General features: G+C 42.4%; 1 protein-coding gene across 1 annotated transcript in view; it reads right to left on the bottom strand.

Moving 5' to 3' along the window:
• Positions 1–23124, bottom strand: part of EFCC1 (EF-hand and coiled-coil domain containing 1) — an 84705-nt gene extending 61581 nt beyond the window's left edge. Inside the window, 2 exon segments of the mRNA XM_077822927.1 lie at positions 19496–19909; positions 22402–23124. Of these exon segments, the coding sequence (XP_077679053.1) occupies positions 19496–19909; positions 22402–23124 (1137 nt within the window).
• Positions 23125–23414: the final 290 nt, after the last annotated feature.

The raw sequence follows: 23414 nt of genomic DNA, 5'->3' as shown, positions 1-23414 counted from the left end.
TCAGTGGGGCTGGCGGTCCCAGACATGACTTGCGGACCCCCAGAAGTATCCTCGCAGACCCCCCCAGAGGTCCGTGGACCCCAGTTTGAGAAACCCTGACCCAGAAGGTTGCATGCTTCCTTGGTGGGCTGTGCCTATAGAGTCACTGCTTTGTTTGGGGGTTATTTTCTGTTTGTTTTGGGGGGTTGTTGTTGTTCCCTGTGTATAATGATGGCTATATGCAGATTAATGGAATTAAAGTTTCTCCATGAGTATGTGCTGCAGCAAAACACTTTAGGGTTGCCAGGTATCCAGTTTTCAACCAGAACGCCTGGTCAAAAAGGGACCCTGGTGACTCCAGTCAGCACTGCTGACCAGGCAGCAAAAACTCCAGTTTGTGGCGTGGTGGGGCTAAGGCAGGCTGCCTGCCTGCCCTGGCTCTGCATGGCTCCTGGAAGTGGTGACATGTCCCTGCAGCCCAGTGCTCCGCGTGCTGCCCTGGCCCACAGGCGCCGCCCCTACAACTCCCATTGGCCAGGAACCGCTGCCTGCAGGCGAGGGTAGTGTGGAGCTGCCTGGCCACCCCTGCGTCTAGGGGCTGCAGGGACATCTCACTGCTTCCAGGAGCTGCCTGAGGTAAGTGCTGTCTGGAGCCTGCACCCCTTACCCCCTCCTGTACCCCAACCCCCTGCCCCAGTCCAGGGAAAATGAGTGAGAGAGTGAGGGTGGAGGAGAATGAGTGACGGAGGGAGGGGGGATGGAGTGAGTGGGGGGTGGGGTCTCAGGGAAGAGGACAGGGCTGTGGGGAAGAGGGCGGGGCAAGGGTGCTCAATCAGAAAGTTGGCAACCTTCACACGCTTCCTGGTGACTTCTGCATTGTGATGGCTGTTAGCTATCAAAAACAAAGCTTCATTAGCTTAGCAAACTAGCTGAGCCTATAGTAAAGCTTCTGCAGAAAATTACTCTTTGTTTTAGTAGATCAGACAAATAATTGCTACACTTCCATCCTTAGCAATCTTTTATTTTGAAAAGAACACCTTAAGGTTGAGTCACAAGAGGAGGGGAAAATGGTATTTTAGCTTACAAATAACTTGGGTTTTACCAAGAGGATAAAAGGCTGGTTCATAATAATAAAACACTAATTTTTCAGAAATGGGGCATTGACCAATTAAGGTTTGATACCAGCAACCACTGGTTTTCAAATGTCAGAGATTTTTAATATTTCAGAGCAACTGCAATAAAACCACAGAGAAATCTCTCTTCCAAGTCTGAAACACTGATACTGCCTCAGATTTACATAAAGGACAAATAAATTATGTGAATCCACAATGCTTTCAAGGCTTTTTAGCTTTGACAGTGGCTGCCTGATATGAATTGAATGATCCATGTGTGAGATAAAGAGTTCCAGCTGTATACCGAGGAACTGGAAGGGGTCTATGGCAAAACCAAAATTTTGTTTCAGAGCATCTTTTGGAACTAGAGAAGCTACCTCACAGCGCAGAGCTAGACACTGGGGTGAACAGAGGGGCATTCCAAGAGTTGAAAAAGTGTGTGCTTTAAGGCCCTGATGCAGCCCCACTGAAGTCAATGGAAAGACTCCTATTGACTTCAATGGGCTTTGGATCAGGCCCTATATCACCTGTGTAATGAAACTGGCTGGGATTGCTGGAAAAGCTTTTAGACAAAGCTCGCACTGCTCTGTTAATACAATTCCTGTGTGTGTACTATCTGACACAATGGCGGTCGGGGGGAGGGGTTTCCCAATCCATCTGGAAAGGATTCTGTGTGAGCCATGTGACTGAAGCTGTGGGAATACTGCTGTAGCCCGAGCTTTAGTTAAGGATCAGTGAATACTTTATTTAGTATGGGATTATTTTGAATAGGTTTGGGTTTTCCCCCACAGATATTGGGTGTTTTTTCTTCTCTATGTTGTGTATATTGCTTCACTTCTTCGGTTTCTGAATCCCCTGCTTTTTTATACATACTAATTAATCATTTTTTATAATTTATAGGAATAAACCTAACTTTTTAATTCTCCCTCCCCTCCACGCCCGCCAATCCACTGTTTATAGTTACAGTAGAGCAAAGAAGGAAGTACCCTATTGTGACCATCCTTATTACAGGCTACGATAACAACCTGCAAGCACCAGGGAAATCACTCTTAGCCCTGAGCAATATAGCTAAATAAAAGAGGGGTTATTTTCTCATCAATCAGATTCCCTTTTCTACAGCTGGGTTTTTGGGTATCCCAGACCACTCCAGGACCCAACATACTATATATTTAAACACACAACTCTTACATATGCCCCTTTTTCCTTCACTTCTCAGAAATATATGTTAGAAATTGCAAAAATCTCATTGCCTGGAAATGAGATAAATCTTATCTCATGGCTGTATCATTTGAGGATTATATTCCATGGCTGTAACATCATAGCTGAAAACTTTGACTTTAAGTGAAAAATCTTGTGCCTTGCTTAAAATCTTAAAATGTCCTTCCAGTAAACAACCTGATTGTAAAAATGTCCTCTGCCCTTGGTCTCTAGTTTCCTATCACAGTTCTGGTAACTTTTCTATACAGAGAGCAATACTATTTCTACTAGTACCTCCATAACAGCCTTATTTATAATACACTGTATTACACATAGTACATGTCACTTATTCTGTTTGGAAAAGGTTGCATCCACCATTTCTATTACTCAGCGGAGGAGTGAGAAGGCGAGTGGGGGTGGGGTGAGGAGGCAAGCGGCTGGGGGAGGCCCTGGCGGAGGAATAAAGAGGCGAGCAGTGAGCCAGCAGCAGGGTGATGAGGCAGGCAGGGGGGTCTGGCTGCACGCAGGGGAGTGAGGTGGTGAGTGCTGAGCCACCAGCGAACAGGAGTTCTCACGGCGGGCAGGGGGGTGTCTGTGGCAGGGGAGTGAGGAGGCGAGCGGCAGGTGGGGGAGGGAGGTAGGACACAGGAGGCGGGCGGGGGGTGAGGAGGTGAGAGGCAGGTGGAGCCCCCCTTTGGGGAGGCTAGCCCCCGACTCCACCCCTTCTGCCCACGGTCCCCCCCGGCAGCTGGAGCCCCGACAACCCCTGTGCCTGGAGCCACAAGCCCTCCTCCTGGAGATGCTCTGAGCACCTCCCTAGCTGGAGGAGCCCCAGGCTGGCCGAAGCCCTGAGACCCACACCCCCCAACACCTGCCCGGAGGAGCCCCAGGCCAGCCACAGCCATGTGTCCCCTCTCTTCCCCTCCCCAGACCCAAGCCACCCAGATATGTTTTTCATTATTTTTTGGACTTCTGTTGTGTCAAAGCATTTTTAAATTTACTTCAGAATTGTTATACAGATAACCACTTTTACCAAAAAACCAAAAGAATAAAAAGGACAAGAACGTGCAAAACACCTTATTTGTGTTTCTACTCTGTTAGGTCCAGTAAAGAATAGAGATAACTGTGTGTGATTTTTATTACTGAGTCTGAAAAAAAAAACCCAAACCTTACATAAATAAATTACACTGATTTGGATGTATACATGTGCATATTACTTTATTAGCTTTAGGAAAAATAAATAATTTTAGGGACAAGTGTCAGTGTGGCCACCAGCAAGAGTTGGTGGCCACACTCTGAGGCCACCAAAAAGTTTGTTGCGAGAACCCCTGCACTAGAGCTAGGGTTTGGGTCAGTGCAGACCGGCCCACAGAGACATAAACAGCTTCCTGATGTCCCACCCCACCCTTCTTCACCATGCAAAATCAATGGAACTTGTACTCCTAAATTACTTAGGTGCTATGGATCATTATTCAAAGGAAAAAAATCATTCAATTCACTTTCATTTTCAAATCCCACTCTAAATATTTGCTGCCATGGAAGCTGGTGGAATAAGTGCTTTTTCTGTAAGGATTCCTGACATTTGCATAAGTCTTAGCTGTGCTTTTCATTAATTCAGATTGTTTATATTTCAAAGGGTCACTCTCTAGTCTTTTAGTAAACAAAATGCTACCTAGGTCTGCCAGCTCCAGGAATACTGGAATATTTTACTCGAACCTCAACTCAAATCTTACTAAATTCTACTTTAAACTTGGCTGACCTTTCAGTAAGCACTACCGAATACCTCCAGTGTTCTGTGTTGTGAACTAATGCCAAGTATATATGATGGGGTCAAGTCAAGAGGAGAGAATAAAAGCTGAGCAGATGTGCTGCATGTGCCAGGTTTTCCAGTGTTATGACTAATGTGACATCACAAACCTTCACCAAAATTTTATGCTATGAAAAGAGACTCTTCATAAAACTAAGTATGGGGCCCTAATCTTGTTCTGTGGTTAGACTGAATGGTTTGGGGCACTTCCAATGCAATCTGATTCCTTACACTTGGCACCTCCTGTGTTAAATTGAATGATGTGTGATGCCAGTTTCCATTAGAAACTCGGGCACTCTTCAGAGCTTTTTCCACCGAAAAGACAGCGTTGAAAAACGCCATCAATTAGCTTTGTACACATTTTTCAAGAGTTTTTAAGAACTCTGCTATGTGCATTGAGGTTCTTTCTTCCACAGAAATTTCCAAAGGGACCTCATCCTGGCCTCCAAGTTTGCATATGCAACTTACTTCCCACCTAAATTTTTGCATATGAAAGTTCATGTGAAAATATCATTTGCGAATTGGGTGTAGAGAGGAATCAAGGTCCTAGAACATAGATTTGCTGTGAGACATTGGACAAATCATTTTCTCTCTGTGCCTTAGTTTCCCCATCTATGAAATGGGGATAAATAATATCTAGTTCTCTCACTGGGATGCTGAAAGGCCACATTTATTAATTTTTGCAAACTGTTGTGAGATCCTCAGAAGGTGCTATAAAAGGGCAAAGTATTATTGGAAATGCATAGGTAAAGGGCTGATTTTTGTAGCCACAAACCAAAACCCAGGATTTATGCACAACAGAACTCCAGGATTATTTGATTTCTTTCACCAGATGTGGATCTGGATTTTGGAAATGTCATTCATCTGTATAATGGTCTCAGCCAAAATCCTGGATCCAACTCTGAACTTTGGAGTTTTGGAGTGTCTGCCTGTATCCGAATGTTTACAGTGTGAGATAATCTCTCAGGATGATGTGCAAAACCTCTAGCTCAAATGCAGAGGTCATTTAATTAAAATGTTGCCCATAGGGTGTGGAATTTTTTTTAAAGTCTTTTGAGAGCAGAATTTTGTTTGAATTGTGACTGCTTGAATAACTGCCAACAGCTATTGATGTAGATGACAGAGATTCAGATTTGTGGGGCAGTTTTACAGTTATCCACAAATCTGCTGAGTATCATAAATAAAAACCTGGGGGAAAAAAAACCACTGCAAAGCTAAAGCCCTACTATTCTGCACTGCAAGTAATATTTACACCTGTTACATAGATGAGATGCTTATTATAAACTTGGAAAAAAATACATGTAATTGAAAGTAAATAGAATAGAACCTGGCACTGAATTTGAGCAATGATCCTCTATTTGCTATCCTCAGTGCAGAGGAGACTGGAAATAAAATCAGAAGGCCAGCATGGAATATATTTGCTGTAATCCTACCCACATGTACTGCTAAATAACATTCCTGCTTCTCTGAAAATACAGAAATATTTGGTTTTATAAATGACGCACATTGGCTCACCTGCCCTAATCAGTTTAGAATCTTGGCAGCTTCAAGTCACATTGGAGCTGTTGTCTATTTGTATATCCAAAAATCTGTGGTTCGTTGCCATAATAACATCTCCTAAGACCATATAATCATTCTAAATAGACTAGGGGTGTTCAAGATCCTTTGCGACATATCAGCCCAGACTGGCCCAAAGATGGAGTCCAAACATATCTTTGACAGTGGTGAGTTTTCAGTATAGCTGGGTGGCTCAACTCCTATTTTTCCATTCGTGGATATTTTCCAATGCTTTTAGATAATTAAAAAATAATTTACTGGGGCAATTGATAGCATGAACATTATCAAAATACTGATCTAGGAATGCTAAAAGAGAGAAGAACATGTAATCAAGTAAAGGGCTAAATTAATTTAATTCTCTAGATAAAAGAACGAGGAGTACTTGTGGCACCTTAGAGACTAACACATTTATTTGGGCATAAGCTTTCATGGGCTAAAATCCGTTTCATCGGATGCATACAGTGGAAAATACAGTAGGAAGATATATATATATATATATATATATATATATATACACAGAGAACATGAAAAAATGGAGGTTGCCATACCAGCTCTAATGAGACTAATCAGTTAAGGTGGGCTATTATCCGCAGGAGAAAAAAAACTTTTGTAGTGAGAATCAGGATGGCCCATTTCAAACAGTTGACAAGTTACCTAGGGAGGTGGTAGAATCTCCTTCCTTAGAAGTTTTTAAGGTCAGGCTTGACAAAGCCCTGGCTGGGATGATTTAATTGGGGATTGGTCCTGCTTTGAGCAGGGGGTTGGACTAGATGACCTCCTGAGGTCCCTTCCAACCCTGATATTCTATGATTCTAAGGTGTGGGTAACAGTAGGGGAAAAATTAGCATGGGGAAATAGTTTTTAGTTTGTGTAATGACTCATCCACTCCCAGTCTTTATTCAAGCCTAATTTAATGGTGTCCAGTTTGCAAATTAATTCCAGTTCTGCAGTTTCTCGTTGGAGTCTGTTTTTAAAGTTTTTTTGTTGAAGAATTTCGACTTTTAGGTCTGTAATTGAGTGTCCAGGGAGGTCGAAGTGTTCTCTGACTGGTTTTTGAATGTTATAATTCTTGACGTCTGATTTGTGTCCATTTATTCTTTTGCATAGAGACTGACCAGTCTGGCCAAAGTACATGGCAAAGGGGCATTGCTGGCACATGATGGCATATATCACATTGGTAGATGTGCAGGTGAACGAGCCCCTGATGGTGTGGCTGACGTGATTAGGTCCTATGATGGTGTCCCTTGAATAGGTATGTGGACAGAGTTGGCAACGGGCTTTGTTGCAGGGATTGGTTCCTGGGTTAGCGTTTTTGTTGTGTGGTGTGTGGTTTCTCGTTGCTTCAGGTTGGGGGCCTGTCTGTAAGTGAGGACTGGCCTGTTTCCCAAGATCTGTGAGAGTGAGAGATCATCCTTCAGGATAGGTTGTAGATCCTTGATGATGCACTGGAGAGGTTTTAGTTGGGGGCTGAAGGTGACAGCTAGACATCAGGAATCATAACATTCAAAAACCAGTAGAAGAACACTTCAATCTCCCTGGTCACTCAATAACAGACCTAAAAGTGGCAATTCTTCAACAAAAATCTTCAAAAACAGACTCCAACATGAAACTGCAGAACTGGAATTAAATTGCAAACTGGACACCATCAGATTAGGCTTGAATAAAGACTGGGAGGGGATGAATCATTACACAAACTAAAAACTATTTCCCCATGCTAATTTTTCCCCTACTCTTACTCATATCTTCTTGTCAACTGTTGGAAATGGGCCATCCTGATTCTCACTACAAAAGTTTTTTTTCTCCTGCTGATAACAGCCCACCTTAATTGATTAGTCTTGTTAGAGTTGGTATGGCAACCCCCATTTTTTCATGTTCTTTGTATACATATATCTTCCTACTGTATTTTCCACTGCATGCATCTGATGAAGTGGGTTTTAGCCCACGAAAGCTTATGCCCAAATAACTGTGTTAGTCTCTAAGGTGCCACAAGTATTCCTCATTCTTTTTGCTGATACAGACTAACACAGCTACCCTCTGAAACCATTCTCTAGATGGTTAAACTATAGTAGATTAAAGACTGAAGTGCAAACTCTGGCTACAGCAGAGGTGAAGCAAAAGATATGATCTACAAATCAAAAATCAACTAAGTGTGTTTTTTCCCCCCTACAGTTTAGAATATGGTGTCTCTAGGTCATTCATTCCGAAAGCATGACTTTGTCCTTCCATGCTTTTTTTTGGAATACAAAAAGGTCATATTTTTTTCTACAGTAACATCTGCAAGTCTCCCGTGAGCTATTCCAGGGTGACTTCATTCATTTTGTCATATTATTATGGTCCTCAGGGTGCATTCCTGCACATAAGGTCTCCTCCCCTGAAGAACAGTAATTCTTCCAAATTATGAGGGCAGATTTTTTTCCCTTGTACAGAACAAATTATTTCAACCAATTCTAACATCTGGGCTATTAGTAACTTCCTGTAAACTACTGACTGTTTTTGCATCCTCCAGGCATTTCTGTGTTTAGGAGGATGGTCTGAGGAGCTGAGGGAAAGTAATATTTTTTTCTTTAAAATTCTCCTTCCCTTCATTCTTGTGAGATTGTGATTGAACACTCTGAAACAATTAACTCTCCCTTTTACACTTACTATAGAATAAAAAGGCTAAAAGAGTTGAGAATTCTTCAGCTGTGTGTCTTTCAGGACATGCAGTATCAATACTGGCTGATTTTCAAAGTGGCTTGGGTGAGCTGGGACCCAAAATCCCATCCACTATTATGAGAGATGATTTGTTAATTTATTAATTTTCTTAATGGGGCTTCAACGGGGTTGCCTAAGTCTTAAAGTTAAGCATGCGTTTAAGTATTTTGCTGAATCAGGACCACCATGCTCGGCTTGGCTCCTGTAGGATCCAGCCCTAGTACCTAGACTCTGCTTGGCATTCTGAATTTTATTCAAGCTCTGTTTGACAAGTAGAGAGCCAGAGAGATTCTGTCAGAAGAACCAGAAGTTCAAGATTAATGTGATGCTTTGAAGTGCATATCTAAAAGGTTTGCAACACTCACATTCGTTAAGTTTTTAGCACCACATCCTACTTTTCTTACTCATATGAGTAGTCCCAATGAATTCAGTGGAGCTACTCACATGAATAAAGAAAGCAGGAATTGTCTGTTAGGTTTTATTCTCACTTTCTATATGTATCTGATGAGCGGACTAGTGCCATTTCTTTTCAGACTTGGTTCACAAGAATGAAAATCAAGAAATGATCCCTTTCTGAGAAGTGAGAAGTCCAAGTTTGATAGCCTATGAGAGACAGAGAAAGCATGCACCCATCAAATTGCAGAAGGGAATTCATTTGTTTCTTTTTATGTGTAAATGGACTGTTTAGGAAGCTGCTTATGATTTAAAGGGCTAGCTGGTTTTGCTGGTGTAAACCAAGTTGCATGGCTCCTGGCTTCAGAAAGTCTGCCAGTGGAAAGGCTGTGATGATACAAGGTGGCCACATCTCTCTGCTGGGGACTCCATAGGTAGTGGGGGAGGGTAATGCAGTTCAGAACTGGAGTTGTGCTGTCACTGGGGATGTGCCAGGGCAGCCCTGGGATGCACTGATGGAGTACATCTACATCCACCTCAACGGGCAGGGTACCAATGGAGCTGCTGGCTGAAATTAAAGTTCCCCTCCCTGGAACAAATTTGACAGAGGCAGAAACATCACCTGGCCTGCTTCTGGACTAAATGAATTTTGTTAGAGAGGCTCTAGTTAATTAACCAATGAAATGCTGGAATCTGCTTTTAAAGATTTTGCACACAATAGATATGGCACATGCTATATGACAAAACTCATTCGGTCCTTTGGTCTGGATGATTTTTGTCTTTCCTCACCATTGTAATGCTCACAGGCGTTAATATTTCAGCAGCTGGAAAGTATTCATTGCAGTGGGGGTTGCTAAGTGACAGCTACAATGTGTGCAACAAAGAGTTCCTACTCAGACTTATGGAAAGAAGTTCTCAGGCTGTGCAAATGTAGGTCTGTTGGAATGAATAGGCAGTGTCCCTACATGCAACACTGCTATTGTGCTCCCATTGAAACTCATCAAATAGGGCAAGCTGGATAAAAAAAAGGAGGATTTAATGAGAAGCCCAGCAAAGTCTCCCAAGAATAGATGCTGTGTAACTAAATGTCCAGCACTGAAAAGCCTAAAGAGAACTAGATTTGGCTATATTTCAGCTATCAGATTAAATAGAGCAAGAGCAGCCTTCCTTTTGGATAGGCATTCTTCAGTGTTAATTTTAATGAATCTGGAGCAAAGGTTTTGCTGTTATTTGAAACCAACACATGTCAAAAGTACAGATAAACACTTTGTACATCCAAAACAAAACAACCTTTGCTGAAACAGATTCTATACATTTTATTTGATGTGAACAGACCTAAGTATGTTGAAATGGTTGTTTAAGCTTCTTTCTACTGGAGATGAATAATAATAGACCACCAGAAACCTATATGTCCCTTTTAAGGTGCCCTCTTGCCAGTATTACCCCAACCTGACCCTGTTTAGGAATGGTCAATGCACTGTAAGGAATCTTAGTCAGTCAAGGGACACATGCAAAGGTTTTCAGTTGTTAATACTTTTAATTTATTTAAGAACATTTTCAAGTTCTCTTTTTTTTTTTGTTTCCAACTCTTAACATAACAAGTAACTAATTGCAACCTCCTGTTTACCCTGGGAACGTGCTTGGTGGGTGGGAGTTAAGAAGGAGAAGGTCAAAGCAATCACCTAGAACAATCTGGTTGACTGCTCTTACAGCTGATAGAGTGTCAATATTCAGGCAGCTGCTTCAGTCACAGTCTGTTTCACCATCCAAGAGTTCAGTTCCCAGGTTATCGTTGTTCTTCACCTATAAATGTTTCTCAGTTTAAATTAATAAACCTGTTCTATTACATTTTTGTAGGAATGGACCAAATGATGAGCCATTGCTACGGCCGACTGTCTGGCTAAGTGCTGAAGAAAAAGATTTTAAAGACCCCAAAGGCAAGCAATTTGAAGTTGTTACTCTCACAGGAACTGAAACCTGACCCCTCCTAGACCTTACACATATCTGTTAGGTGGTTTTAAGAATGCCTTAATATTACAGATGGGCCCAGGAAGGGCTGTTAAGATCTGGATGAGCTTGGGGGGGGCTGTTGTCAGAGTAAAGGTTAAATCAGAGCTGGGGCTCACTGGAATCTCACAAAATGTTTTTGTGGGACGCTGGGGTCCAAATTGCACAAGTCTCACAAAGTCAGTTGGTCTCATGCAATTTTAGCCTCATCTGAACAAAGCCTTGGAATGAAATCCCATAAATGCTTGATCTGCAGCCAAATTCCCCCTGCCCTGAAATTCAGAACCTCAGATCCAAGTGCCTTCAGTTTTGTCCCATCTCCACTTAATATTGTATGAACGTGGCCAAGTAGTGCATTAACTTTTTGAGGCTCTTCTGTTTTGTTTTTGTATTTAATTTCTTTAGAAACAAAGGAGAAAAACAAATATGAAAAAATGGCCAGGGCTTTTATCAGTTTGTGGATCTGAATATGCAGTCTAGTGAGCCCACAGTCTCCATTCAGATTTCATGCCCTCTCTAGAGGGGATTCCCATTAAACTGAGTTGAGAGGGCCCAGCATCTTGTAGGATTGGGACCATAAACAGTACATGTTTTTAAAAGTACACTTTTATAATAAGGAGGCTAGCTTTGATTGTCTTCCCCTTTCAAATTTACCAGTCATTCAGGGCCTCCATATGGAGCTGACAGCAGGAACCTCAGTGCACATGTACAAGAGAGGCCATAAAATATTACTTTGCATTGAAAGACATGAAGCTGTCATTTGGGGATTGGTCCTGCTTTGAGCAGGGGGTTGGACTAGATGATCTCCTGTGGTCCCTTCCAACCCTGATATTCTATGATTCTATGATCTCCAACATCATTAAAACTTCTCAATTAAGAATTTCTGGAGTAACCTATTTGGCTGTAAAGGCTGCAATTTACAGTACTAGAGGAAACTGAATTCTATACATCAAGACAGTTGAAATATAAAAGGAAACGATACATTTGATTATATGAAGTGCTTTAACATGTTGGCATCCAAAGATCAGTGCAAATCTAGATTTTTTTTTAAACCTTACTGTACTATGACTTGCAAGGTACCATGATTTCCTCTCCCTCACCACATCTATGATATTTAGAAAATAATGATACAGTTTTGATTTGTTTATACTTGATAAACAATCTGATGTTTAAAGAATTTGTTTTGTAAAAGAAGGGAAATCATTTCAATAATTAGATATTGTCAGAGTTCCACACTTCTCTTGCACCTAGATATGTTTGTCAGCTCTCTCTTGCCAACCCACTGTGCTCTAACAGTGCAAAAGGAGTAATATAATGCACCTTAGCCCTGATCTGGCAGGTCTTAACACAAAATTCTCATTGACTTGAATGAAAAGTTTGCTTGAGTAAGGACTTCTGAATCAGTGAGTATGTTCTGTGATCCAACTATTTCCAGACATTGTCTCTGCTAGTACAGATGGTCCTTCCCCACCTGAGGATCGGAAACATGATGGCACAGTGCCCCAGGTGAAGGGGAAGGCTAGCTGTCTGTAAGTGGCAAGGTTCTTTCTGTGAAAGGCCAGGTACTTTCTCTCTACATTTAGATATACCCAAATCTTTTTCTTTTTTTTGGCAGGGTGGGGGGGGGGGAGGTTCTTGTGACATCTCTAGTATGACAACTACACAACAGAGCTGGTCGTAAATTTTCCAACAGAATGTTTTTCTGTCAGAAAATGCCTGTTTGTTGAAAGCAAATTGTTTTACATAAATGTGTTTACTTCGAGGAAAGTTTTCAAAAGAAAAATTGAAAAACATCTTGATAAGGTCAAACATTCCATATTGACCTTTTCAGAACAGAACACGTATATTTTCTGTTTTGAAATGACTTCTGTTATAAATGTAATATAAAAGAAATAAAAGTAAAAATTGGAACAAAACATTTTGATTGTATTGCAACAAAGCATTGCAATTGACCTATAACTATTTTTTCCTCTGCAATCTCATTTTGTGGGGAATTTTGAAGCTTTTTGCTTTCATTTTATTTTGAAACAGAAAATGTTTCAAACTCATGACACTCCCTGTGAAATGAAAAATCTGGTTCTGCCCAGCTGTACTATACAATCCATTTTAAATGTTTCCCAACACTGAATATTCCCTTTTTTTATCTTTGTAAAATGCTTATCATACCAGACAGGCACTATTAACTTTAAACAGCATGTTCCTAAAGCTCTTGTGCTGAAACTCTGCAGTTTAATTTCTTTCTATTAATATTAATTTTATTAAAATTGCGGAAAAGAGCTAAATATAAGCTCTACATCAGTGCCTGGCTTGAAATAACACATTTACATATTGATACCATGAAAACACCTTTTTTGTGGGGGCAGGGAAAGTATTTTCTCTGTAGTACTTTCCCACCTTCACCTAATAGAAGCATTCTAAAACAGACCAGTAGGGGGAAATATTCCTTTCCTCCGCCTTCTTGGATCAGCATGTCTACTTTGGATTTACTTGGTCCATATTGAAAATTAGGGCAGGTCTACACTATGGGGTTACGTCGACCTAAGTTATACAACTCCAGCTACGTGAATAACATAGCTTGAGTCGATGTAGCTTAGGTCGACTTCTTGCGGTGTCTACACCGCATTGGGTTGACTTACCTTATGCTTCTTGTTCTGGTGGAGTACCAGAGTCAACTGGAGAGCGATCTGTGGTCGATTTAGCGGGACTTCACTAGACCTGCTAAATCGACCACTTGTGGATCGATCATTGCAATGTCGATCCACGGTAAGTGTAGACATGCCCTTAGAAATGGAAAAGACCTATTACATTAGGTTCACCCTCTACAAAGTCAGGTTGTAGACTTATAGAAAGGGAAGATCCACACATCATCTTCGGATACTGTTGATATAAAATGTAACTATTTTGAAAAATCAGCACTGGTGAATATAAATCAGAGGAAAATGGCATCGTAAGCATCCATTTGTCAGATTTATATGTGTATGTGAATGGATGAAACAGACTATTGTGCAGTCCATACAGAAGAGATTTCTTGTTTAACTCATATAAATACTAAAGGATAATTAAATAATTGTGAATCAGGCCATGCATACTAGGAGCATAATTAGCATTGTCTGACCCCTTGCATTGACCTATATAACTAGCGTAGTGCTGGTTAGCACTGCTACAGTAAAAGCTCTGTCAACCATCTCCATTACTAACTCTGTTTCACTAAGATCAATTTGGCCTTTGTTTTTGTTTCAAGTGGGATGAAAAAACAGTTTGTTTCCTCCTTGTCCCTCTGCTGCTTTAAGGAGAAAAACCTGTAATTTTTTCTCTAATCCATTTTAGCCAGTCCATAATCCCTACTGTGGATTGCTTCTTTTGGTGTTGCATTTTAGATGGTGGTTCAGTTTTTGTTTGTTTTAATACTCAATTCACTAACATTTTAAAATTCAGTACTGGACCTGTGCAGTAATTTTTTTCATTATGCACTATATGTATATATTGTAGCAAGTACATTACAAAATTGTTCCAAAAGATTTGCGTATTAAAGCCTCTAGGTCATACTCATATGATATGATAGGGACACATCTACAGTAGTCATGATGTGTTGAAGATGAATGTTATGACTTGACTTTTTCCTAAGGTTGGGGATGGTGTGGGGAGGGCGGGATGGTGTCTTTTAACTTAAAATGTCCTTGCTTTTAGTGAGTTTAATTCATTTTACTCTTTACAATTTTTGAATTTAATATACACTTTTTCTAGCCTCCATGCTCAAAGCTCTTTAAAGACTACCTGAGCTTTTTCTTTGAAGCTTGGTTTTTTGTTTTCTAAGTTAATTTAGTTCCCCAGATAGGGACCAGATTGATGCTGGAAAAGACAGGATTCTGCTTATCAACAGAACAAGGGCACCAGTAATGCAGGTCTCCCCACACACGCACCTCAGCCATGACTTGTTGACCTCAAAACACTCACCCACATCAGTGGGATGAGTATATCAGGAAATTTTGTGACATTTGCAGGGGAGGGGTTCTGGAATTTATTTCAGTTGCTGCGAAAGGATTTTCTTACAATTCATAATGATTCTTTCCTAAAAACTTGTCTGAAAAATTTCAAATGTAACAGTTAATTAAAAAGACCCCTTTGGTATACGATCAGTTACACACACACACCTATGCACAGGCAACTATCCCCCTTCCTTTCACCCCCAGATCTGAGGCCAGTGAGCTGTGCAGAAGAGAGCTCATGCAAACCTTCCATAATGCCTCCCACAGCCACAGGGGCATTTATGTATTAACAAGAGTCCTGAAGGAGCTCAGATATCAAACTACAAAATTACACCCTAACTGTGGTGTGTAACCTATTGCTTAAATCAGCCTCTGTGCCTGATGACTAGAGGGTAGCTAATGTAACACTGACTTTTAAAAAGGGCTCCCAAGGTGATCTCAGCAATTACAGGCTGAAAAGCCTAACTTCAGTAGCAGGCAAATTAGTTATAACTTTAATAAATAACAGAATTATCAGACACACAGATAAACACAATTTGTTAAGAATCAGCAAAACTTTTGCAAAGGGAAATCATGCCTCACCAATCTTAAAATTCTATGGGGGAGTCAACAAGCATGTGGATATGGGTAATCTAGACTTTCAGAAAGCCTTTGACAAAAGCCTTGGGTGAGGGACCTTAAGGAAGCTAAGTAGCCATAGGATGAAAGGGAAGGTCCTCTTATGGATCAGTAACTTGTTAAAAGATAGGAAACAAAGGGTAGGAGTAAATGGTCAGTTTTTCACAATGGAAAGAGATGAACAGTGGGTTCCCCCAAGAATCTGTACTGGGATCTGTGCTGTTAACCATATTCATAGATGATTTGGAAAAAGGGGTTAACAGTGAAGTGGCCATGTTAGCAGATGATACAAAATTACTGAAGATCGTTAAATCCAAAGTAGACTGTGAAGAATTATAGAGGGATCTCTCAAAACAGGATAACTGAGCAACAAAATGGCAGATGAAATTCAACATTGATTAAAGCACACTGGAAAAAATAATCCCAACTATACATATACAATGATGGGTTCTAAATTAGCTGTAACTACCCAAGAAAGAGATCTTGGAGTCACCATGTATATTCTCTGAAAACTAATGCTGCTGTGCACTGAGCAGTCAAAAAAGGCTAATAGTCTGTTAGGAACCATTAGGAAAGGAATAAAAATAAGACCATAAATATCATAATGTTACTATATAAATCCACCCACACTTTGAATACTGTATCCAGTTCTGGTCGCCCCATCTGTAAAAGGACATGGTCACACTGGAAAAGGTTCAGAGAAGAGCAACAAAGATGATCCAGGGTATGGAACAGCTTCCATATGAGGAGAGACTAAAAAGATTAGGGCTGGAGAGAATTTTTTTTTTTAACATGGGCAAAACATATTATCCTCCAATCTTGTTCTCTGAAATGGCTGAACCATTTTTGTTAAAACTTTGCTCAAAAAAATTGATGTGGAGCAGTGGTCACCAACTGGCCAATTGCGATCGACTGGTCGATCCTAGAAACTCTCCCAGGCAATCGTGATCTCTGGCGGTATAGCGGGGCTGCTGCTAAGGCAGGTTCCCTGCCTGCCTGCCCCTATCCCACGCTGCTCCCAGAAGCTGCCAACACACCCCTGCGGCCCAGGGCGGGGAAAGGAGTCTCCATACGCTGCTCCTGCCTGCAAGCACCGTTCCCGCAGCTCACATTAGCCGGGAATGGGGAACTGTGGCCAATGGGAGCTGCTGGGGCAGTGCCTGCAGAGAGGGGCAGCGCGCGGAGCCATGTGCCCCCCCAGTTCCCCCCGGGGCCACAGGGGCACATCGGCCCTTCCAGGAGAGGCATGGGGCTGGGGCAGGCAGGGAGCCTGCCTTAGCCTTGCTGCACCACTGACCAGGAGCCACCCGAGGTAAGTGCTGGCTGGTGGGAGGACATACCCCAACCCCCAGCCCTGAGCTCCCTCCCAGAGCCAGCATCCCATACCCCCTCCTGCACCCCAACCCCCTGCCCCAGCCCTGACCCCCTCCAGAACAAGCATCCCACACCTCCTCCTGCACCCCAACACTCTGCCTGAGCCCAGAGCCCCCTCCTGCACTCAAATTTCCTCCCAGAGCTTGTACCCCTCACCCCCTCCTGCACCCCTGCCCTAGACTCAGTCCGGAGCCCCCTCCCACAGTTCGAACCCCTTGGCCACAGCCCAGAGCCTGCACCCCCTCCCGAACCCCAACCCCCTGCCCCAGCCCGGTGAAAGTGAGTGAGGGTGGGGGAGAGTGAGCGATGGAGAGATGGGAGGATGGAGTGAGCAGGGCAGGGCTTTGGGGAAGGGGCGGGGCCTCGGGGAAGGGCCAGAGTAGATTCTGTGTTGCCCTTAAATTCAAAAAGTGGTCTTCAGCGTAAAAAGGTTGGAGACCACTGATCTGGAGGTAACCACCCAGTATGGAAAATTTCAGCTCAAAAGATTGAAGTCTGGCAAAATTATAAGCAACTAATACAGAGTCTTATAATGGAAAGTGTTGGGAAGTCTTAAGTATAACCAGTGCTACCAGCTCATCATCATCATTTCATCAATGGTGAAATCTAACAGAAAAATGTGTTAGACCAGCTGTTATTTTCAGAACCAAAAGTCAGCGCTCACTGAGCAAGTCTGGGCTGATGTTTCTTATTCATCTTTAACTAGCTCATTACCCTCTTCTCAAAAATGTGCTTTCATGCTCCATCAAACTTTGGAAGTGAGCTCTCACTGCATTGGCCAGTGGAGACTTTCTATTTCAGGCAGTAGAGAGAAGGCTGTATGGCTTATACAGGACTAGAGCTGGGTAAATAACAGATTTTTCAATTTGCTGGAAATTCCAAAAAACAAAAAAAAATATTTTGGGTAAAACCCAAAACTTAAATTTTTTGAAATTTTTGCGAATAAAAACATTTAAAAAAATTGTTTCATTAACTGTTTTATTTTGATTTCAAGCATTTGTTTAACTTTATACAAATGTTAAAAATAAAATTAAAGAAATCCAAAACAGTCATTTTTGAATGACATTTGTTTTGAAAATACCAAAATGAATTTTTTTTACCAAAATTATTCAGCAAAACTGACATGAATTCTTGAAATGCTTGGGTGTCACCAAATCTGTGGTTTTCACTGAAAAAAGTTTTAGTCAAAAAATTTCTCCCAGTTCTGTTCTGGACCCATTGCCAGCAAATCCCTGTGAGTAGCTGTCTTGGAAGTTACTTGCTCTTGATGGTATTTTAAAATGGTACAGCTATTTAATGAAATGCATTTATTTTCTGTAAACCCAAAGATATCAACATACACAATGCTCATAGAAAGACACCAGATAGAGTGATTATTTTTAGATACTTCCCCCACCCTATAAACACAATATAGTAGCTGTAACGCCACAAATAGCTCCTATAAGGAAACAGGAAATATCAGATTAAAAAGGGAAAAGCTGTTCTGAATAGTCAAAATATTAAAATAACAGTTTGAAATAAAGAATCAGGGAAAAAATTGAAAGAAAGTCAGTTTGCATATGAGTTACCTTTTTGTTATATGTCCGTCTAAATGTGTACATTAAGTCTATGCATCTAGCACTGACGCATGCAAAATTGCCAGCAACTTAAATAATCATCAATGAGTTCACTGAAAGTTTTGTCTGAGCAAGAACAGCAGGATTGGGTACTAAGTAAATTTGTGCACATTTTTTTCTGTTTTGGAGATATATTTATCCAAGCAGTTGTCCTAGTGGTTAAAGCACAAGGCTAGGAGTTGGAAGGCCTAGGTTCTGTTTCAGACTGTCACTAAATTACTGTGTGACTTGACTTAAGTTCTCTATGCCTCAGTTTCTTCATATGTAAAATAGGGATAGTCTTTGAAAAGACTTTGTGATCTATGTATGAAAACTGATACATGGTCTCACAAGTATATTGTCATAATTATGGGTGCTCACTTGGCATGCAGTAGGTATTCAATTAAACATTGCTCCTACTATTAATAAAACTGTGAAGTGGGCCACCTGATATATTAAGAACTGTAAGCCACAACTTTAACTGCTTGCTTATTTTTTCTTGCTTTTGGCTTCCTTTTGTCTTACCATCAATGGAAGGCTATGTAGTGGGTACAAGGCATGGAATCATTACCCATCATCTGTTTTGTTTTGAATTAGCTTCCTGTCTAATGGAGTAAAATACATTCCATCAATGAAAAATGATGGACATAAGTTACGCCACAGCTTAACATTGTAGGCCAGAATTTGGCCTTATGTATGGCACTTCTGAGCTGTTTGTCCAGGTGTCAGTTTAGACTGAGTGATGGAACATCATCTGTTCAGTTACTATTTTTATGTGTATCTAATTTAAGTAACAAGAACTAATCCAATTCAAATTAGTTATAGCAAAAAAAACCTTTGAGATGAAAAATGCAATATATAAAGGATTGAGTAAACAATGGCTTTTTAGGTTTATCTTGAGGTGTCACTACTCTAACTTTCATTGGTGGGTAAGTTATTTTGGGAGTCTTTCCACCTCACTGAAGGCCAAAACCAGTATTTCTTTCTCAGGCCAAACTCCGTGAAGGCATTGAGCTCTGCGAGGGACCCTTTCTAACAAAATGAATAGATAGCTCCTAATTCCTCTCCAACCACACTTTAGAAAATATCTTAGTAGATTCATTAATATAAGCATTTATTTTCTAGCCAGCTATGTTTAAATATGATTTGATACATTTATTTTGAATGGTATCAGACTTACCTATAGTACTGTAGTTCTGATTCTAGCTGCTGGATGTATATTTGCAAATGTGGCACTTTATTGGCTTTTGCTTCTAATTCCTTCACTTTGCCAAGACTGTTAAGGACTGCATGTCTAGCTTCTTCCACTTTCTTCCTCATTTCTGCCTGTTCCCTCTTCAGATTACGGTTGCAGTCTTCCAGGGTGACTATAGCTTCCTGGGAACTCCTCAGTTCTTTTTGCAGTTCTTGATTGAACCTAATTGCTTCTTCAATTTGCCCATCCCTGGAATTCCGGATTAGTTCCACCTCCTTTAGGACACTCTGAAGGCACTTGGTGGGCTGGGAGTGTTTGGGAGTTAACAGTCTCCTATTTCCTATAAAACAGGTCCCATCTTTCTTATGATTAGCATGGCTTTTCCACAGTCCTACCTACAATCAACAGGAGCAGAAAGAGGAACACAGATTAATTTATTTGAAAATAACTTAACATTTTAATCAAAGCTGAAAATGGGCAGATTTTTTTTACATATTTTCTTCACCTGGAGTAAACCTACCCTTAATTAGGAATCTACCTTTGGCCTACACAAAGTTCTGGGCAAAATCCTTGGGTAATGCAATTATTTTCAAAATACATAATTTATGTAGAAAAATTGACTCATTAGAGGCACAGCAAACTTTGTCTCAAATGTTTTACATGTTCACATATTATTTTAATTTCATGTCTCCCCATTGTTTCAGTCAGTTCTTAGGGGCGCAACTAGCGTTTTGAAAAGCATACCACGACTTCTTTTAGGCATGTGGGCTATATGAATTAGCATGAAGCTGGTAATCAGTGGGTGTCCTGAGTTTTAATCCTAGTTCTTCCAGTAATTCACTCTGTGGCCCTGGGCCAGTAATTTCACCGTTTTGTCTCAGTTTTCCTATTTGTAAACCAGGGATAGTATTACTTCACTGGGATGTTGTGAAGATTTCATAGTTAATGTCAAATTAGATCTTCAAACATATATAAGCATTATCTGAATGCTAAGTATATTTATTAACTCAAGTTAACTAGTCACACCACAAAAAACTGCATAAGTCAAGTTTCTAGGGCCTCACCCTTTCTATACTACTCCTTCACGCCAGAAATATTCTTTGTCTCCCTAGAGCAATCAAGCAATGCCTGCTATTAAAATCCTGTACTCTTTACTAATTGGAATCAATGAGTTCCGCCTGAGCAAGGACTGTGCGTTGAGGCCCCAAAGTCAGTGGGGCTCTGCAAGAGTCTGCTCACCAGTTCAATTGTAGGAGTGGGGCCTAACTATGAACTCAAGAGGTTATCTGTGAGTCCCAAAACATTGCTTGCTCAATGAACTGCCTACTTGTTTTTCTCACAGGTAAAACTCCAAACATTCATATTTATTTATATTTTTTAAAATATCACATCCATTACTGATAAAACACTGACAAACCAAAGCCATATACAAGAAAAGAGTAAGATCAAAACACACCAAACGCTATAATGCACTAGCTTATAGTGCCTCATTAATAAATAGTAATACTGCAACAAAACATTTCCTCTAGAAAATTGTACATAACCAAACTGGTTGTCTTAAACAAAAACCAGCAACAACACAAACACACAATACCCAGGAAGAAATAATGACAAATATCCAAGTTGCCATTTGTTTAGAAACAGAACTATTTATATTCAGTAATCTGGAACTAGATGGAACATAACTCTCTGAATCATTCGGGTAAACATCATTAATATGTCAGATGTTCATTTTTTGAAAATCACAGCATCTTCATCTTCGATTTACATATAACATTAACACTGAAAAAGTATGAATGCCTTGATTGCTCAGGAAATAAACTGACTGAAAGGTCAAAAATCTTTTCCAGCAAGTAGACCCAGCCAGGCCTGGAAGGATATAAATTCTCCCACCTGCCTTTGAACTTTCACCCACATTTATTTCAATGGGCTTTTACTGGTCTAACTTTTTAAAATATGTTCCAGCAGCTTGTTGCACTGTGTAACCATTGGGAGTTTGAATGAACCTAACACCAAGATCCATTTTCTACGGCTTTTCATGACAAGCATTTGGAGGTAGGCAGAGCCCCTTCACCCAAAACTGAGGTGAGTGCAAATAGGTCACAAACTAATTAACAAAATGTTTGCTCTGAACACAAGCGTTAATGAGCTCCTTTAACCACTCCTAGCTCCAGTGAGATTTACTTTCAGTTAACAGAAGTACTGTCCTGCTTTAGGTTAAATTTAAACCAACTTTTAATGCACAGTTACAGTGACACCAGAAATGGAAGCCTCTCTCCCTTGTCCAGCAGTACTGATAGAAACGGATGCACTCTGTTTATCCGTTAATTAAATCTCTCCCCAAACATAGTAGCAATAATAATCCAACCTTTTTACAATCCAGTTACCCAACAATAACCTGATTAGATTTCCTGGAAATCTTTCATAGACCTAGTGGGGTGAGCACAGAGTTTAACATGGTGCATTTCATATTCCCTTCTTTTAGCTCTTTCTCTCACACTCGGGAAGGACTGGAGCAGCACGACCCCAGCTAGACAAATGCAGCTAGTGAATACATATTTTCCCTGCCCCGATTTACACTCCAAGGTGCCCCTGAAATCAGAGCAGCGTTCGGCTCTCAAACTTCTGCTGGTAGGAAGAAGGCGGGTAGGGCGCTGGACTGCCAGCGTGTAGGCGTGGCAGGGCTTGGGAACAGTGGGACCTGTCACCCTGCCTTTACAGGGACCTCTGCAGCTTTTGCTGCCCTAGGACAGTAGCTGCCGCTGACGCTAACTCCATGTGTCAGTTTCCCAGGGTTGGTTTCGCTCTGGCCGCAGGCTGAGTCCCCGGAGCGGGGTCTGGCCAGTTCCCCCCCAGCGTGCACCGGCCCGTGCCCTTCCCCGCTCACCTGCAGCGCTAGGCACCTGGCGTCGCTGCTCTGCAGCGCTGCCCGCATGTCCTCCACCAGCTCCCGCAGGCTGCCGTTCTCTTCCTCCAGCTTCACGATCCGGTCTTCAGCCTGCTCCAGAGCCACGATCTCCTCGTAGCACTCCCTGGAGCAGGGGCCCGGCCGCCTGGCGTGCGGGGCCAGCCCCGGGGCGGCCGGGGGAGGAGAAGCCCCTCGGGGGCTGCCGCTTTTGAGGGCAGCAGCCCCCTGGCCCGCCTTGTCCCGCCGCCGCCGCAGCGGGCTGCGCAGCCGGATCTGGGTCTCGATGTGCTCGCTCTCCTTGCCCAGCGGCAGCCTGCCCACCGCCGGGCGCTGCGGCGCGCAGCCGGCCTTGGTGCTGAAGTAGCCGCAGAGCTTGGCGTGGAACTGGCGGAAAGTCAGCTCCGGGGCCAGGTCCTCCCAGAGGCCGGCGCACTCCTCCGGGTCGGCCGCCGCCTCCTCCGGGTCCGCCAGCCCCAGCACCTGGCAGAGGGTGCGGAAGTCCTCGCCGGGGATCCTGCCTTCCGCCTCGCAGTCCAGGTGGTGGAAGATCTCCTGCAAGTACTGGTCCAAGCCCGTGGCCAGCACGATGATCTCGTTCTCCACGCCCCGGTCCAGCCCGTAGTGATACGCCAGGGCGCTGACCAGCCACTGGGTCCGGCGGGCCGGCCGGCTGTAGGGGTCCCACGCGTCGAGGGGATCCATCTCTCACCCCACCACCATGCTGCCCCTGCTGGCGCGCGGGAGTGTCCGGAGCCCTGCAGGCAGCTCCGCTCCCGCAAGCCCAGCGCGGGGTCAGAGCAGGGGCCAATGTCCGGCCGCGGGACGCGCCGCCCCCGTGAGCACGTGCGCAGAGACGTGCACAGGCTCCGGGGCTAAGGGAAGCTGCTGCCCTTTGCTCTCGGGCTCCGCTTCCCGCAAGCCGTGCAGGAAAGAGACAGGGAGCGGAGCGGCGGGTGGGGAAGCTAGAGGAGGGTGGGGGGAAGAGTGAATGA

The sequence above is a fragment of the Eretmochelys imbricata genome, chromosome 7, assembly GCF_965152235.1.
Source record: "Eretmochelys imbricata isolate rEreImb1 chromosome 7, rEreImb1.hap1, whole genome shotgun sequence".
NCBI classification, from domain to species: Eukaryota; Metazoa; Chordata; order Testudines; family Cheloniidae; genus Eretmochelys; species Eretmochelys imbricata.
The sequence above is the reverse complement of the archived record's forward strand: the minus strand, read 5'-3'. Positions and strand labels throughout refer to the sequence as shown.